Source organism: Leptonotus elevatus, chromosome 1, assembly GCF_054856555.1.
Source record: "Leptonotus elevatus isolate MCC_2025b chromosome 1, RoL_Lele_1.0, whole genome shotgun sequence".
Taxonomy (NCBI): domain Eukaryota; kingdom Metazoa; phylum Chordata; class Actinopteri; order Syngnathiformes; family Syngnathidae; genus Leptonotus; species Leptonotus elevatus.
Window position 1 is genome coordinate 53,739,169 of NC_141239.1, and position 20,037 is coordinate 53,759,205.

At 37.6% G+C, this 20,037-nt stretch overlaps 1 protein-coding gene across 1 annotated transcript; it reads right to left on the reverse strand.

The window, feature by feature from the left end:
- Window positions 1–994: 994 nt before the first annotated feature.
- On the reverse strand, window positions 995–15,952 carry mettl22 (methyltransferase 22, Kin17 lysine). Its single transcript, XM_086070025.1, has 12 exons — window positions 15,868–15,952; window positions 14,749–14,909; window positions 13,550–13,724; window positions 13,130–13,260; window positions 12,223–12,263; window positions 10,595–10,739; window positions 10,401–10,472; window positions 8,975–9,028; window positions 6,104–6,184; window positions 5,409–5,511; window positions 4,871–5,039; window positions 995–2,264 (listed from the first exon to the last, which is right to left on the reverse strand). The coding sequence occupies exons 2-12, from the start codon at window positions 14,852–14,854 to the stop codon at window positions 2,199–2,201; spliced, it is 1,143 nt and encodes a 380-aa protein (XP_085926151.1). The 5' UTR covers window positions 14,855–14,909; window positions 15,868–15,952; the 3' UTR covers window positions 995–2,198.
- Between the last annotated feature and the right edge of the window lie 4,085 nt (window positions 15,953–20,037).

Here is a 20,037-nt window from a genome sequence, read left to right on the forward strand (position 1 = left end):
CACACGAAAAGAAGACAAAAATCACAGTATTTGTCTTGATCAGAGGAAGAGAAAATCTGGCTCATTCAGCTACACTGAATAATAATAAACAGAGACATATTCCCCATGTTACATAATTGAAAAGCATAATGAAATTCTAATCTTGCTTGGATAATCTATAAATAGTAAATTAATGTTCTTCTATTTTCACACATCCATATTTTACAGCAACGTCCTTTTTTTTTCCCGAGAGAGCTCAGTATTGTTTATTCGGTAATCTTACCAATTTGACATGTCATCATCATTGCTCTTTTCTTTTTTTTATGTGCGTGAGTATTTGCGTGTGTGTGTGCATACGTGCGTGTGCTCATTAATTCACCTAAAACCTATTAAAAATACTTCAGAATCCCGCTAGTCGTGAAGTTGTCAGGAGACCAGAGGGAGGATAAAAAAGAAAGAAAGAAAAGTAAAATCCAGCACCGACCAGACACCAGCTACTACCCACAGGGTTACAAACCAGAATCTTTCACCAACCCCAGAAACATATAAATTCCAACAAATTAGGGAGACCTCAAGAGACCAAAGGAAAGACTGAGGAAAGGAAGGAAGGATAAATGAAGCAGAGTGAGATCCACAGACATCAGCCTTTACCAATTCAACGACCAGAGGAAGAAGCAGATTGTGTTTGAATTTCAGTAGATGCTGGTGTGGTGGGTCTGGCATGCATGAAAACCTCCACCAAAGAGGGGAGCCGTCGACCCCGGCCAGGTCAGAGTAAGCACAATCCCCCAGGGCCCACCAGACCGCGGCAGCACCAAGGCACAACCTCCGGGCCCTGCACGGGCCACCGGCTGGAGAGCAAACCCAGGAGCCTGGAGCGCCCCCCACCTCAACACGGCCCGCGCCCCAAGCCCAACGCAGCAGAACGGGCAGGCCCACAGGCACCCCACCGGCCCACAGCCCCCCTACCTGCAGCAACTTCCAATTCACACAAGGAACACACAGCATATTTGTCATGCAAATATTTTATTTTACAAACAAGATTTGTATGCATATTTTCCAGCAGCACATTTTATAGAACATTTTTAATTCACACATCACACAAGTCTTTATTCACTTCATGCTGAACAATTAATACCCTTTCACAAACAATCCAGTTTTACCGTTTCTGAAAACTCCAATTAGTGTAATCTCACATACAGTATATACTTGTGCATGTGTGCTTGTACAATAGTCCAATCCAATTAGTTTTATTATAAAATGAATTGTTTGAAAGAAAAAATAATAATAATTAGAGTGGATATAAAACGTATACACACCCGTGTTCAAATGCCTGGTTTTGTGATCTAAAAAAATGAGACCAAGATAAATAATAAATAAATAAAAATCTACCATTAATGTGACACATAAACTGTACAACTCACTGGGGAAAATGAAGTATTTAAGAGAGGGAAAGTAAAAATAAACAACCGAGATAATATTTCACAAGTGTGTGCACACCTCAATAGTGAAGATTTGGCTGTGTATTGGATTAATAAATCACATTCCAATTTATGCAACATGGGAGTAAACAGACGCCTGCCACTCATTAACGAGTTTGAATGTGTTTGGTTAATTCTAAACACAGCTGCAAGCCCAGTTTGACGAGGATGTGCACTTGTGTAACCACTTTCTCTCAAATGTTTATTTTTACTTCCCCTGTCTAATATATTCCTTTTTTTCATTTGAGTTGTACAGGTGGGAAAAAAAATCTTTATATACTGGCATTTAAACTGGGTTGTGTAGACTTGTAGCTCAATACATCAAGATATCATTTGTCATAGTGGGCTAAATGTTTTTTATATTTTGATTTCAATTTACATGGGAGCTTGGAATTATGACAAGTTTCTGTTCCGACAAATATAATTTGTGCTTAAATCGGAACATGCATACCGGTACGTACCTCAGTAGCCTATGCAAACTCACAATAGTAAAGTCCTTACTATAGGGACTATTTATTTGTATGTAAAAATACTTGTCAGCCATAAATATTAAATAAATAAAATAAAAAAACATTGGAATATGAGCAAACAAGTTCAGAACTACAAAAGGTCTGAGGATCCCCCATATTATCATTATTTGAATGGCTTCCCAGTGGCACATACCCAACAGGAAAGTGAAACTTGGGAGATTTGAGAGTCTCTTGGCAGGGATGGTGGTGAGAGTGCAGGTTAAGATGTTCACTGCTCAGAATTGGACTGGGCTTGGCCAGATGGAACTCTACTGGCAGTCACCTTCCACAGCTCCTGAAATGGCAACATATTGATAATCAGTGTTGGGAATAACCACGTTTGGTAACTCCGTTCGTTTTTCATAAGCGGACTAATCTAATAAATTATTCGCCCTATATTTGAAACGCCGTTATCGTTATTGTATGTGAAATGCGTTGCATTACAATTTATTTATTAGTTACAAGGCTCGAAGTAAGCTTACAGTAGGTTCCGGTAAGTCCATTCATGAAAATGTCTTTAGCGCACAGTTAGAGGCACTGTTGTTGTCGCACCTCGTCACAATAAAGGTGTCTTGACAGCTGGAATGCGTAGTAACTTTTATTTTGCAGGTACTGCGGGAGGTGGGTCACGACATGTCTTCCTTTAAAATGAACGTGATGTTAGCATTTCAGCAAGAGTCCACGTCTCTCGCCTGGAACTCATTCGGGGTTTGGCACCTTTGACAAGACTGACGTAGATCAAAATAACAGTAGAGATTGCCATGAGGAGCGATTTGTTGACAATTCTGTTCCACCAAGAACCATTACAGGACATCGCAACTCCAGAAGCACCTTGACAGCGATAAAGATAAGTCACATAGCAACACACGCCTAGCGTCATTAATAGCACCAACTATTGTATTTCTCTTAACCGTGCTGTGCTACGACTGTCCATAAATTACATATTGACCATTTGCACCGACGTCACGTGATCACGTGACTGCCTTATGACGGACGGCGGGAGGAAATGATTGTTGAATGGAAGTGGACGTGACCCGGAGCGACTTAGTGACTTAGCGACTGTTATTTTAAAAATTAAAAGGCATTATTGCCCATAGAGCCATGGACTCTATTACTTTATCCAAAGGCCGCCTGTCAGTCGGGCTCATAGAGCACGATATTTACTTTAGTTGGAGATCGCTAGTTTGAAAACAGCCCCTTACCTTCTGTCGTCTGTTTTTACCAAGTTAATCAAATCGCCGACTTTTCCGGAATTCACAGCGCATGGCCTATATCATTATGTAGTGAATGCCTTCTCCTTACACCGGGGCTGACTCAAAAGCTTGTCGCTGGCTGTGTCTCTGGGACGAGATGCTACGCTCACACCGGGGGACAATATACCTCGTAATGCAAAGGTAAAACTTGTTTATCATGCTAACTGACTTATTTTTAAATAGTCCATTCTATATTGAAACGCTGTGATGATGTTATGTTACTATGTTTGCTAGCATGGAACAAATGATAATCGTAGTGGCAAGATATGCGGTCATTTCATGAATATGACTCCGGCTCCAGAGTGAAAAACTCCAAGCACAAAGACGAAATCCCCCATTATTAAACAGTCAAATGCACTTAATAGTTTTGAAGAAGGTACATTTTAAAACTAAGCTGTGTGTTCGTGCAGTTGGAGTGGACGCTAACTATCTCGCTCGTTAATGTGATTTGAAACACGCAATTTGACACCTCTGTTACAATCTTTGTTAGAGTGTACGTTTATTAGTAAAATGTATGAACATTTATCTACTAACTTCGCAAAAAATGATCGCTGCAAATCCGTGAATACTCTGTGGGCTGCCAGTTCTTTTTGTTGATTGCTGCTGTCAATCGACGTCATTCATTTTCATTGGTAGGTATGCGATAAAAAGCAACTCCTTTGTCTGTCTGTACAACCGACCGCACAGCAAGATATGACCATTTAATAAGATAATCGATTAGATAAAGGACTTTACGCTGTACGAGATTCAATGGTTACAATACAGGCAAGTGGCTCTTTTGCCGTCCAGCGTCCCGTAGGGGGCGTTCCCATGAGGGCTGTGCCATCACGTGCAAAATCACTGCCACAAATCACCATATATCCAGTATTTATTTTATTTTTTATTATTTATCTGATTGCTGTAGTAATGAAAACATCCTATATAGTTTGGACATAATTTGAATTCCTTGTATTAAAAATAAAATAATAATAATAATAATTTAAAAAAATACAAAGCCAAATTATTTTATATAAAACATTTTTTTAGTAGTGAAAATAGTACTACTAATACTTTGGCTGGTAACAAGTTACTTTTATTATAAAGTAATTCAATTACTAACTCAAGTTACTTTTGTTTGCAAGTCATGAGTAACTATAACTAATTACTTTTTTAAAGTAACGTTCCCAACACTGTTGATAATGGAAATGCATTCAACACACTTGGAACTGGGTTGGGTCAAGTCAAAGAGCTTCTAATACAACACAGTAAAGGCACGAAGATGGCTTCACGCACTGAAGCGCTCGCTGGACGTGCACTCCTCATTGAGAAGCATGAAGCGCTAATTAAGCTTATTAAAGCTTATTCAGTGTAGTGTTTACTGGCCGTCCACTCCTCGTTGAGAAGTATGATTTAATGTTACCGCACCGGGTTCCCGCTACTTTCTTTTCTATAATGACGGCGCAAATTGTCTGAGATTTGAACCAGAATCATGGGGCAACCATGCTAACTACTAGCACACAGTTTTGAGCAATGGAAACAGAGAAAATACAAACGTTTGGAAATCTGCACCTACAAGATTTGTTTTCACATCCTGGTTCTTGTATTCAAAAATTCTGTTTTAATAGTACGATAAGTTACTTATCATTTAGAAGACAAGTGTGTTTCTTACCAGTTGATCAATACGTTCATACTGAAGAAACTGTTGGAAGGTGCAAGGGAGCTGTTGGACTGTGTAGCTGCATTGTCCATCTGCCAGCTCCTCTAGTTGGGACAGGCAGCGCCTGAAATGATTGTAGGCGTCGCAGGATACATCCATTTGCCGCAGGGTGAAGTTGAACCTTCAAAACAGCAGATTAACACTTCATATATATATATATATATATATATATATTTTTTTTTTTAAACAGCCCATGTTAAAGTTACCTTGATAGATAAATGTGCTTAAAACATGGAACATTTTTTGCTAAGCTTCAGACTGAAATTATGCCTCAGTCACCAGCAATGAGTCAATAGTAAGTAGTTCTGGTATACACCAAACTTGAGCAAGTTTCCAGAATATGTACCAGGGTGATGTGTGAATTTTTTTTTATGTGTGTGCCATGTTTCCAAAAATGATGAGTTTATTGCTGTCACAAGGGGTGTGAAATAATATAATGCTGTTTTTTTTGTGTGGCTTGTGTTAAATGGGAGGACTGAATGGTGCCAACCTTTTTTCAATGGAAATAAAGATGGTGCAGGCATGAGCAAAGTTATTGCACAGTCGGTAGAGGGTTCGAAAGAAACCATCTGTCAGCTCATCATCGTAGCAAACTGATAACACACAATAAGTATTCCGTTTGTCATTCAGAATTATGACTGGTATTATTCAAACGTGAAACATCAAGGAAAAATGTTGACAAAAACAATGTAGCTTGTATAAGGACACTACATACAGTATACTTCACAAAGTCAACATCATGATAGTGACTAGTTGCGAAGCGTGCACATTTAATATTTAATATTTAACTTCTTCACCTACATAAATAAGTCAGCAGAATGTTGATCAAGCTTTTGTTTTTTCCTCTATAAATGCTACACACAGGACAAGTGATGATTGGGAGCTCTGTCACACATTAAGCTGTTTTATAGACTTGATGTGAATGCTGGTTAAATATTTTAACATGATAGCAAAGCAAGTGCTAAAGTTTCAACACAGATAATAGCAAATAAGTGAGTTATTTCATGACAAAAATGGGAATTGTTTATCACATTCCATGTACAGTATTGACAACAACTGTTTTATTTTAGTTTTTTTTTTTTGGTGCTCTACTTCATTTCTTCGCATACGTACAACAGAACTGGGGATGATCAGAACAATGCAACTATAACAGCAGTGACTTCAAAAGGATTGTTATTGATCTACCATCAGCAGCAATGATGAAGCTGGCATTGTCATGTATATCAGCCACTTCCTCCTCTGTCCAGCTAAGTTCCACATCGGGATCTATAGGTGACACAAAAAGACACTGGTCACATTGCTGCCCCCGAGCGCACACTTGACATGGAAAGATGGCAGAAGAGCGAGGGGGTCGGGTGGGGGAAAGAGACAGTCAGTGTATGGACAGAGGCTTTGTGCTGGAGTGGCAACTTTAGAGCGCCTCGTTGTCACGGCGTGGAAAAGTCCTGCAATGACCTGGTTGGATTAATTCCAGCCACCGGAGGCTTTAAGCGTATATATATTAAACAAAGTTATGTGTAGGCGTAAGAAAGATGGTACAGGCCTGGGCCAGGTCCACTCCTCAGGATGTTTTTTGTTACCTTTTTTTTTACTTTCTGTTACCTCATACCTGTGGCCATCACAAGTTGATAGGGACCACCCCCAACTCGGGGCCGTTTGGTTACAGGGGCCAAAAAACACCCCTTTTGGTTAAAGCTTCTGGTGAAATTCTGTAATTGCACATGTCAAGGCACAGCAACTGCATAAATGGTCAGAAAACACTAAACTTTTGCATGGTGTATCCTGACACATGGGGGAACTAGCAGGAAAATAACCATGGGCTTCCTGTATTTCAATTCTCAAATATCACCTTCAATTTACCCCAACAAATCAAAACATTTCTCTCCGCCTGACATATTACCATCAAAAGTGATCCATTTCAAACATTTTGTTATACATCTCACTGCCTCAAATGCATTTTAAAAACATCACATTTGTAACCTTCAATTTAAGTCCAAGATGAGCTTTCTATTTGAAGTATTAGAGGAGCTATGACCAAAATACTCCACTGTACCCTAAATCGGAAAACCCCCCCTGAAAATTCCAGAATTACCATTTCAAATGGGATTAAGCAATTTTTCTGCATCTAAATAATTTTTTTAACAATATTTGAAACATGGGTTATGTAGTATTAAAATATCTAAAGTGAATTACATAAAAGTGAATAATGTTATGCCCCCAGGTGGACCAGGGTATCAAGGCGTAACATTAAACACGATAACACAAAATCTGGGAACCAAATAGCATATTTACAAAAGAACAAGATCCTGACAAGGAATACAAATGACGTGAACATTTCTTAACAATAGATTAACATTGTGTGTAGCCAAATTGAGAAATAGTAGAGTGCAGCATAACCATCAAATTGAACTATGATAAAATATAACAAAATATATATATAGATGTTATAAATATACATTTTAATCATTCTATTCTTCCTCTTTCTGATCATCATCCATATTTTTATGGATTGAATCAGTTGGTAAGTCATCCTCATCTGTTTCTTCTTCTGCCAAGACATCGACAAGGGCTTTGGGCAGTGGTGTCAAAGTCTGGTCGTCGAGGGCCTGAGTCCTGCATGTTTTCGAGGTTTCCCACGTTCAACACAGCTGATTCATATTTAAGCTCATCAGCGAGCTCTGCAGGAGCTTGATAATGATCCTGATAATTGAATTAGGTGTCTTGGAGTTCTAACTTGCCAGTGTGAAATCTATGGTCGATACCATATTTTGGCCTCCAATACCGATTCCTATACTCAGTTTTGCAGTATCGGCCAAAGCCGAAACCATACCGATACCTAGGTTTTGTTTTTCAACAAGAAAAAGCTGCCCTGCCATTGGTTCAGAGCATTCAAGGGCCGATAGGATATCTTGGCTCGGCATACAGTGAACATGTCACACATCAGTGAATGTTGTGCACAAGCTATACACAAGATGCTGCATCCAAAGTCCTATATTAGCGTAGGAAATAATGGTATCGGCATGTTACTGGTTTGTACTTGCCGATGCCGATACCATTGTTTTAATGCAGTATCGGGGCCTCTCCCGATACCGGTATCGGAACAACACTAGAAGAGGGGCTGGGATCTCTGGGTAGTGCTTATGAGCCCTTTTCGAGACACATACCTGGAAGTTGACTCTCCACCTTCCCACCTTGCAAGAGGGTCCTCTTCCAGCACATAAGAAGAGTCAACTTCCAGGTACAGCGACTTGAAAAAGTATTCATCCCCCTTGAGTTTTTCAAACTTTTGCCACGGTATGGCCACAAACATAAATATATATTATTGAAATTTGATGTGAAAGTTAAACACAAAGTAACACACAATCTTGAAGTGAAACAAAGTATCTATCTTATTTCAAACTTGTTTTATAATTAAAAAACTGAAATGTAGGGTGTGCAAAAGTATTCAGCCCCACCCCTGAACTAATACTTTGTCGAACCCTCTTTTGCTACAATTACCAGGTCTTGGGCTATGTCTCGATCCAGTTTTTCACATCGGAAGGCTGAAATGCTCAGCTAAGTTAGATAGAGAGTGTTTGTGAACCACAACCTTAATCTTTAGTCATCCCACATCCCAAAGAAAAGAGGTGTTTTTTGGCCCCTGTGACCAAACTGCCCTGAGTTGGGGGTGGTCCCTATCAACTTGTAATGGCCCAAGTTATGAGGTAACAGGAAAAAGGTAACAAAAAACATCCTGAGGAGTGGACCTGGCTACTGCCGACTAGACAAATTAGCCTCCATTTTTTCAGGTGGTAGTAGTGGTATTTGATTGACAGATGACAGCTGAGTAGGCCGTGGTTTCAGCACAGTCAGTGTACACGCCCGCAGTGTTCAAGAGTGGACAGAAAGCTTGATTTTCAGAATTTTCAAGCCTCATTTTATACATTACGCAACTTTTTTAATCATTCAAATTTGGCAATGTTAACACTGGGGCATCTAATTCAAAAGACATTTATTTTCACTTTAAGCTTACTTACATATCAACTGAAAATCAATATTTCTAATCAATGGCATCACCTGTACAAAGGTCAGATCGGAGCCAATCCAACTGTCTCACTCTCACTTCACCACCTGATGGTTAGATATAACAGAATAGAGTTAATACATTCTAGCTTCTTCTTTTTTAAAGCTGGCATGTACAAAGAAATTAGGTTAACAGACATTTATTGTGGGAATGCTTCAGCATGTTATTTTGATTTTCCTACTTTTTTGCCGTGTAACAACTCCTACATAATACTTCTGATTTAAACCGTTCAAATTTCAACTTGCTTCAAAAATTCACACCTCCCGGGGTATATATTGTCTGATTTCACATTACCTACAGTATTCGCAAAATTGTATGTTTATTATCAACTTTTCCAGTTTCATTTTCAATGGGACAGACATTGACATTTTTCTAAGTCCCACTTTCCACGCCCACTTCCATACATACATCATCATTGCCAGGTATCTGATGCTGCTCAGTGGTGCAGTTGGTAAAGTGCATTGTCCAGTATGATGGTTCAATACCAACTGACTATCACAACGGGAAATTTATTATAATTTCTCTGAAATGATTAAATCCCACTTTAGACAGATTGCAGTTCTAGTTTTCTTTTTTTCATTTGTCATTTAACTACAATTAAAAATTTCCACATAATTTATCTTTCAATTTACTTCATAAGCACATGTATTCAAATCTTAGCATTCAGCTTTTCAGCATTCAACGCATTTTCTGCAGAAATTGCACTTTGTCTAGTTCATGATGTTATTCAAGTTTAAAATGTAAACAAGTAGATTCCAGCTCACTTTAGACCCTAACTGCCAGGTTTTACAAACAGGAAAACTGTAAGGATGCTACTGATGCAATATGGTACAGTTTTCACATAGTCAATACGTGGTCATTTGGGATATTGGAAATAATTGGCAGGTTTGGGCATCAGGGATAATAAACTGTTCAGGGTTTTGTTCAAAGCAATTTATTTCAGAACTAGCTGGAATCTGTCAGTGCTGAAAAATGAATCACATTTACAGCGCAAGTGTATCAAAAAGGTTATACCCAGACTTGGATTCAATAAGGAAAATAAAGAGCTGAATATTGTGTATGCTTTGGTGGGTACAGCATCGGGTGCAGGGTGCAAATAGTTATCATTCGTCTTAAAATTAATCATAAATGTGTTTTGCCATTTCAAGGTTTGTTCTCACGTTGTGCATACAAAAGAGAATCATGACAAGTTATAGCAAACAACTAAATTTGTTTTTGAATTGATTTGGTCTAAAGATCACAAGGGTTCATTACACGAGTTACCATAGCCTTGTAAAGTTTATAGGTGCTGATGAGGTCCACAAGATTTATTGCAATTGAAGTAAGTTTAGGCCGACACCCACACTGACCAGTGTTTTATTTCACAGTTGAAATTACCCAAGGGTATTTTTATTTGATTTATTTTTGCCAATTTCTTACCTGCAAGCTCAATCATGTGTTCATTTAAAGTTATATTTCTCTGGCACATGCTTAAAAGGTCCTCTCCGACATCTGAAACACACAATTTGAGTGTTAAAAGACAAAATTGTTTTGTATGTCAATTCCACTGGCTGAAGACCAGCTACTCTCGAACACCTGAACGAGTACATATGCATTGCTTCATGGCCCGATACCTGTGCAGTACACCCGTTTGGCTAAAGTGGCCATGATGATGCTGGTTAAACCGGCACCAGCTCCTAACTCCACAACTGTTGCCTCCTGGAACATGAGCGGCTTCGAGAGGATGAAGTCGGCCAGGAGTAATGCTCCTCTCCAAACCTGGTGGGTGAGAGGGAGAAAAACAGGTGCTTTGATATATATGTCATTAATTGGGGCAGCCTACAAACCATAACAAATTTCATGTCTTCAGGATTGCAAAATTGTGCAGAAACAACTGCATTTTTTAAACCAGTATTTCACAGTGTATATGCCCATGACCCGTTCTACCCTGAAACAGCCTGGTTCCGCACTGTGTGGCTGCTTGTCCATGACACTTCGAGGCTGGGCGGTTACAATGGAAACGCTTCTCAGAACCTTTTCCAAGCTGGTTCTAGAATCCTGGATGAGGAAGGCCATGACGTCACTGTCAACTGACTGGCCCACAGGTACTCCGCTGCACAGTCCCAGAGAGAGACGGCTGCCGCCAAGTCATAATAATACAGTATACAATACACATATGTTGTCTTTTACAACTATACTTAACCTCTCATTCACTTGAAAGGACCAGTGGTAATTTCTCCGGCAAAAGATTTTCATCACGAAAATTAGTTGTTTTTTTCCCAGTAAATACTGTATTTGTATGCCTTGGCGGCACGCAGCTGTGTCTCACTGACTTAAATCCGGAAATTGATTTTTCATCGATGTGAAAGCTTCAGTGCATTTTGATTGGCTATAATTTGTGACGTCGCTACATTGTGCAACTGTGATTCAAAACCAGTGAGCCTGTGAGTGTGCTTGCCCAGTTCAGTAGATCCGGTCCAAAGTGACTGGTGCCTAGGATAATGGAGACGCAATAAGGGCCAGGCCAGGCCAAGCGAGGCCATGACAGAGCGGGGCCAGACTGTTCCGGAACGTGTATTCGAAAAGCGCCTTGGTCATGGTCCCTTTTGAACAGACTGAATAACAAGTGGCCTCTGTCGCAATGCAGCTTGATGAACCAGCCATTTCATATTGAACATGTAAATACAAATACAAAGGCAAGTTTGTCCACACTGGTGTATTTCGAGGGCAATATGCATCTTTGATGTTAGAGTTAGAACATAGCCTGATTTGATTATTGCTTGTATAATATTTCAATGAGGGGTCAGCGGGCAGGTAGAGAACTGGATAGCTTGTAAAGGGAAGCAACAAGCCAAACCTTCCTTCCAAAAATACCCACAAAATGTTCATCTTAGTTTTTAGAGCTCAGAGTTTGTTTGTTTGAGTATTTTTTTTAAAGCACCAACCTACAAATGCATTTTTGTTACAGTGAGAGCGAGTTTGTTGAAAAGGGTTATTAGTTTGTTCGGAAAGGATGCTTTGATGCGCTCAAAGTAAATTCTTATTTGAATTGGAAATACTGAAAAATTATTGTTTTCCCATGTTGCCATGCTGCCCTCTAATGGAGATTAACAAGAAAGGGAAGTGAACGAGACAATGGAACACCGGAAGAATACAAACCATTTCACATGCTTACAAAGACGCACAATGTAAAAAATACAGTAACCTGTAAAATAGGGATCACAAATTTACAAAATTCAGGAGTCAAGGAAATTTTACTAACCTGTTTGCCAACATCCTCTAGGGGCGTTGCCATAGTATGCTCTGCAAAAATAATAATAATAAAATAAATAACCTAACCCTTTTAATTAATATCAGAAGCCCACTCAGATTAAACAGATCCTTAAAATTGTAAAAACTTTTAAATGGTTGGATATGATGGTAGAACAGCAATTCATTTCCCAGAATACCTTGCTTTATTTATCTAAGTCGTTAAAACGGCTGCCCAAACATTTTGGACATTTTGTTTGCAGCACACTTGTAAAAACATTGTCTCACTTTCACTGATATGTGCTGATAATGAGTTTCTCTGAAATTAATTCAATTCTACTTTCTGTCATTCAAATTACTTTTCATTTTTTATCCACTAATATGTTAACTTATTATTTTATTAACAGGGATGGGCGAAAAAAGATACGAGGTATCAGGCCGATACAGGCCTTATTTGAATAAGGCCTGTATCGGGTCGGCATGGTGGCTGTCGATATTAGCCACCAATACTTAACGCAAAAATTTAATAAATCTGACATCGAGTAAGTCCTTCCAGGCAGTAGTTGGCATTATGCTGTGAAAGTTTCACACAGGCAAATCATGATTTGCGTTAGAAAGAAAAGTCTTTGCTCACAGTTTTTTTCTTTGTGTTCATTTTCTGTGTATAAAATTTCTCTTTTTTGGATAAAATGTTTTTTGTTTTTGTTTTTTTAATGGCTGGACGGATAACACACCAGAGATGTTCATATTTGGTATAAAGAGTGAATACTCGTACTGGTATCAAACATGCCTACTTATTAAATATCATGTTAACATTTTATTTTCAAATATCAATTGCATTAGCAAAGTTAACCAAATAACAACAACACCAACACCAACAGATATGACAAGTAACAACAACAAAATGGTTTGGTACGTACCGATGCGTATGATGTCATCTGCCTCCTCATCTGTATTTTCTTCATTTTGTAGTGCGGAGTCATGTGATTGTTTGAGAATGACGGGGCACATCACTTCCCTGCAGCTATCCCCTGTAGGATTATTCCGAGGTCTAAGGAAAAGCAAAACATTTGTAACGTAGCTCCAAAGGACAATTGCTGCAGGCAGTACAGCAATTGGACTAATTACAGTAATTGTATTGTCATCCAAAACTGCATCACACTTTATTTGGCATGATGAACCGCACAAACTACTATACAAGCATTGTCTAATGTCAACACACAGGATGCCTGTAAACGAATGGTAAAGAACAAATCCTACTTTTTGGAAGAGAGCAGGCACTTAAGAAGAAACAACTGATGGAAACCAATAGTATCAACTGATTTGAAGCGCTTCCCTACCGATGTGTGACGTCAAGATCTCCATCTTCATCCAAGGCTGCTTCTATGTTTTTTTCACTACCCTCCTCTTCATTGCTTGCTTGCGGAATTTCACTGGCACTGTTTTCCCTTGTGTCCTCATCATTCCTCTCTTGCTTTTCAGCATTAGACAACAACTTGAATTTGGAGATGTAGACTGGATGAACACATAAAAATATATATAAAGACATGTTTGTCATCACAAAAAATAATAATAATGTAATGCACTATTCTGGAATTATGTACAGACTTTTAACCTCCATTTTCATAAGTGTTGTTGGGCCAACTAAACAAGAGAATTATTGGATATAAGAATGATTTTCCGTATTTTGATGAAAAGCCTTTGCAGTCTGAAAATTGGAGCGCATATTCATCACCAAATTCCAAGTCTCTTTCTTTGAGCTGCTCTGTAAGGCCTTTGCTGTAGCCCTAGTCACTTGCTGCTCCTTTGGGGACCTGACTATCTTTATTTTTCACAAAGTGAAAAACATACTCTACAGATGTGATTTTCTATGAGGGTCTGTGGCACATGAAGTGTGCCGTGGAAAATGATTAAAATTCCTTTAATTCGTGCTAAAAAATATAATTGATTGATTACAAATGTACCTATGTTCATCTACAATCACAGAAAAAAATATTGGGCCACTCTCTTTAGTTTCTCGTTCATTTTTGAATGCCTGGGGTATAATGGGATATTTATTGGGACAAATCATAAGAGTTTAAGATCCGATGTCCAGCCATTTTCCATGGTTTTCTTGATAACCAAAATAACATGGTTATCATTTTCTACTAAAAGCAAAGGTGATAGTGAATTTTGTAAATGTCCCTCGCAGGTTTTCCCTCTACGCTCTCCACTGCAGCATCTAAAAATAAACTGTTGGGATATGCAGTTTTATGTAATATTGTGTTTTGCGCTTGTGTGTTTAAAGGTTATGATTTGCTTTACTTCATTTTATGAAACTAGGCTGTTATCAATTTAAAGGTCTTGATTTGTTTACTCAATTTAGAGATTATATATGCAGGAGTTGTTGGAAGTAAATACACTCTGCCCACCAAATACATTACAATGAAAGCACCCAAAAAAGCAAACAAGCTCAACTTTCAACAATTGAATTTGGCTACCTGTAATTTTATTGCATAGCACTGAAAAAGTAAATATACAGTATTTGCCTTATACATACCAGGCTGTCCAACATTGTTAAGGCGTGTCATTAAGTGGCGGGCGTTCGGCAGGGACATGTGAACATCTGACAGCACACAATCATGTTGAAAGATGATCTGGTTCATGGCTTTTCAATCATGATCTGAGAACAGTCAAACCCCATCATCTGCTTACAAATATCTGAGGAGATTGACATACATTTACATTTTTAAACAAACAAATAGGATCATCAGTCATTCTGACAAAATCATCAACAACAGAATCATCAGTCATTTGGTACACAAGTTACTATTTCAACATGATTATTCTAAAAAATGTAACTAAATCTAAAATCAATAAACATGGACAAAAGTAAAAGTATGCAGTATACGCAGAATACAAAATCTTTCCGATATCTTGGGAGTTGAGAGTTCTATCTTTAGCATTGTATTCTAAAAGGAAGATGAACCAGTTCACGAACAGCTCATTTTACATGAAGGATGGGCTCCAGTTTTCTGGTTGAGTTCTATGTCATAACAGCTGGACCGAACTCAAGACAGACAGATTTTAAAATAGTTTAATTTATAGGCTTTGAAAGCTTTTTTCTTTTCGTTTTCCCATCATAGTTTTCTCATTAGAGGGTCACAATTTCACTGTGTAACCAGGGCACGAGCAGTTCATCTGCCGATATAGGCGCTATTAAAATCGTCTTTAAAAAACAACAACCAATAAAAACACAAAAAAAACGTGATTTTTGTTTATAGATTTTTGGCGATTTCCTTTTTTTTTTTTTACGCATCGCATTTTTTTTACGCGATTATATGAAATGGGGGAAAAAGCGGATTTGGAAGTAGCAAAGTAGTAGGACTTGTGATGTATGCATGAGTAAAAACAATGGCTATTTAGTCTTCAGAAATAAATGGGATAATTGCAACTTTTTTTTTTAAAATTCATTTTTAGCTTTGAATTGCGATATTTCTAATGAAACATTAAGTCAAACGTTGCTTATGAGACTGTCAAGATGTCCTGAAAAGCAGGAACGTCGCGCCTCAATAATAACTGGATGGTGTCATTAAGCGTGCGTACAACAAAGTTGTTTCAAATGCGTCTTATCATACCACATGCATAATACGATTTTTAAAACGTTAAAATTGCTGACCTTAGGACATGCAGCCGACACACCTCCTTCTACTGTAGCTGCCAGTGGGCTGCTTTTACTATGATGGTGCACTGTCTTAACTCGTCCTGACTAAACAAAGCACGGTTCCGCTAAGCACCGGAAGACGTATCAACAACAGCCAAACCATAAAACATTAAGATTAATTCTTAAATCTTTCATTAATTGAAATCTGAATTAAATACATAAATGTGTCATTCACTGTCAAGTCATTTAATGTAAAAACATATGACTATTTTTTTTATTTATTTATTATTATTTCTACTAGGCCTATATAATTCATTATTATTTGGGGTCCTGTGTTCAATCAATCAATCAATCAATCAACCAATAAACCAATCAATCAATCAATCAATCAATCAATCAATCAATCAATCAATCAATCAATCAATCAATCAATCAATCAATCAATCAATCAATCAATCACTCAATCAATTAATCAATCACTCAATCAATCAATCACTCAATCAATCAATCAATCAATCAACCAATCAATCAATCAATCCATCCATTTATTTCATTCATTTTTAAAAGAAAAAGGACAATATAAAGCAATATTCAAATTCAAAGTAAAGCAAAAGAAATTAAAGGGGACAGAAAGAAGTAAAACTTGTTTTGTGTGCCCCTGATCAACAACAAAAAACACACACAAAAAAAAAGAACAACACAAATTTAATGACAACGAGCGGTAAAGACGCTTTCAGTGTTACAACAAAATAATTCAAAAAATTTTAACTGTGTGTCCTTGTGCTATATATATTTTTGCAGTATTTGTGCTTTTATGCTATGAAAAAAATAGTACAAATAGACTGAGAAAATTTAGTTTTACAATCCAGATTATTCCACAGACCTTGAGTTTAAATACATCGTTCTTTTTGTTTTGTTCTATATTTAGGTTGGGGGAAAAATGTCTGTTCCTCTTAATTTGTACTCACATTTCCTTTTTATAAATTTAGTTTGTATATTAACTGGTAAAATTTAATGAAGGGCTTTCTTTGTACAATATTTTAAGGTGGTTAAACTCCATCAATTCATTTTATTTTATTTTTTTAAGTTTTTAGTTGTATAAATAATGGGTTAGTGTGGTCTCTGTATTCACAACCGCAAACAACACGAATAGCACGTTTCTGTAAAAGAAAGATGTTTTCAGTGTAGGTTTTGGCTGCACACCCCCACACTTCAATGCATTAGCCCAGGTATGGAACAATCAATGAATTATATAACAATAACAAAGCATTCTTGTTCAATGATTCTTTAACCTTGTGAAACATGGGCTACGCTTTGTGACACTTTAAATTTGACATATTCTATATGCGCTTTCCATGTTAAATGTTCATCAATAATGACACCTATAAACTTAATTTCATTAGGCCTTTCTATTTCTATGCCTTGCACAGTTAGTGTTGCTTCCACATCCATATTTCTACAACTGAAAATCATGAATCTTTTACTAATATTTATAGACAGTCTGTTAGCATTGAACCACTTCATAATATTCTTAAACTCATTCTCTATTACTTGTAATACATTATATATATTTTTCCTGGCATAAAACAAAGTTGTGTCGTCTGCAAACAAAATACATTTGAACAATTTTCGAAATGGTTGTAATATCACTCACATAAAGAAGAAAATGTACTGGCCCCAGAAGTTGATCCCTGGGGCACCCCACAATTTTCATAACTGTGTTTTGATGGCCTACTATTGAATTCAACATATTGTTTTCTATTTTTTTTAATAACTGGCAACCCATTGATGTACAACAACTCGTATACCATATTTAAACAATTTATGCAATAATATTTCATGATCTAAGGCAGTGGTGGGCAAACTCAGTCCTCAAGGGCCGGCGTCCTGCAGGTTTTGGAGGTTTCCCTGCTGCAATGCATCTGATTCCAATCAACAGGATCGTTACCAATTTTATGCAGAGCTTGCTGATGAGCTGATCATATGATGTGTGTTGGAGAAGGGAAACATCCAAAACCTGCAGGACTTCAGCCCTCGAGGACCGAGCGTGCCCACCCCTGATCTAAGGCATAGGTGTCAAACTCCGGTCCTCGAGGGCCGCAGTCCTCCAGGTTTTAGAGGTTTCCCTCTTCCAACGCAAGCTGATTCTAATCAGCAGGATCTTTATCAGGCTTATGCAGAGCTTGCTGATGAGCTGATCATATATCAGCTGTGTTGGAGAAGGGAAATATCCAAAACCTGCAGGACTGAAGCCCTCGAGGACTTGAGTTTGACACCTATGATCTAAGGTGTCAAATGCTTTTTGTAAATCCACAAAAACGCCTACTAAAACATGTTTTTTATCCATGGCCGTGCAAATGTATTTAGTTAACACCATTAATGCCATGGTAGTTGAGTGATTGGAGCGAAACCCATATTGGCTGTTAAAGTTAAAGTGACATCCAACTCAAGAAGTGTGTAACATTTTTTTTTAATAATAATAATAATAAAACACCAATCGACTATAACCTTAGCTCATTCAATTTTATCCCTGAAATGAAAGATAAATACATATGCAATCAGTATGTGGTTCAGTTTTTTGTGTTTTCTCTGGCGGGGAATTGAAAAAATGACCTAGCTTAGGCCATTATTCTGGGAGCAAGGCGATATTGTGGTTGTAGTTGCATGACACTAGAGGTTGTGTAAACTATTTACTTGGACAGTACATGTATATATAGGTGACCTAGATCATGAGGTGCAGTTCTGCTGTTCATTAACTACAATAAAGATTTGTTAAACATGCCCGCAAGGTCGCAACACTCGTGAGAATAAATTGGTTCAGGGATGGATGGTTGGACGGTTCACTCTAAAAACAGTTGGGTCAAAAGTAACCCGATTATGGATAAAAAATGGACCGATCCACTTTCTGGGTCAACTTTCTGGGTCGTTTTATACAAAATGAGCCAATTTTTGACACAAGTAAAGGATCTGACCAATATTTATGAGTTGTTTTACACTATAAGACCCATTTATTTACTCAAAGGTTTTTTTTCACGATGCTTTGAAAAGTGACAAATATTTAATAGTAATTCAACAGCGTTAACATTTGCATCATTACGATACTTGAAAATACATGGACAACCATATGGAAAGTGTGTAAATGCTGAGTGTAAACACAAGAGAAGTTTTGTACAGAGGTTCAGGATAGAGGGCAGAGCAGACCACCGTGTATTGGGAGCGTTACATGATAATAAAGCAACAAAAAAATAAATCTGGTTCCAATGCTTTTTCCTTGAGAATCCAATCACTAAGCATTTGCATTAAGTCTAATTCACAATAACTTGTGCTTAAGCAAATCAGGCTACTCAGAATAATCATCTCTCTATTTTAACCTTCATTTACTCTTGGAAAGCCAGCAAATCAAGTCTTACCATCTTGACATTAACAACTATGTTCAACATTTTACAATTCTAATCTAAATACTTGCTAATTCAAGCTAATATTCATTTATTGCAAGAATATTTTGAGATCTTTAAAGTGCAGATTTCAAAACAGATTTCCTAGAAATAACAACCGAATTTGATGGAATTGAGCGACTAAGACCTGATAGTGTTGTGATATTCATGCACCCTGGTTTACATGCTTTACAGTCAAGTGGTCAAGTCAAGCTAACCCTAACTTCTAATAATAAGTTTTTTTGTTATTTGCAACTGTAGAAGAACAACTAGAACTTGACACATATATACAGACATTTGTAACTAATTAGCAAGTAATTATTATATTGATCCAATTAAAACCCTTAAATACCTCATGCTGTATTGAAGACGTATTGATGAAGCTAAACTGCTCTTTTTTTCCCTTTTCTTTTTACAACACACAATGTTAATATTCAGGCACACGTGGACAATCCTGATAGTTTGGAAATACAATATATGCGTATCATCGTAGGTTAGTGTCAAGCAGTTCAGCAGGCAATTAAAAGACATAGCTTTCCTTGGATCAGATAAAATAAAATAAAATGCAAGTAAAATGAAAGAGTGCTCAACAGCATGCTAAGGGGATAACATGCAGTTCAGTAAAAGAGCAATCAATTAAACAGGTCTGGTTGCAGATGGGTGCAGCTAGAAAAATTTATTTGCGCTGTTGTGGGAGTGAACATAGCTGATTTGCTTCCCGGCCAATGGAAGCAGCTCCTCTCATTCCCTT

Coding starts and splice junctions, on each gene's coding strand:
- mettl22 (XM_086070025.1), bottom strand. CDS start 14,854: ATGAACCAGATCATCTTTCAACATGATTGTGTGCTGTCAGATGTTCAC. Junction 9,029..10,400: donor ACACATGATTGAGCTTGCAG/GTAAGAAATTGG, acceptor TCTAACCATCAG/GTGGTGAAGTGAGAGTGAGA. Junction 5,040..5,408: donor TTTATTTCCATTGAAAAAAG/GTTGGCACCATT, acceptor GCTGTTTTGAAG/GTTCAACTTCACCCTGCGGC.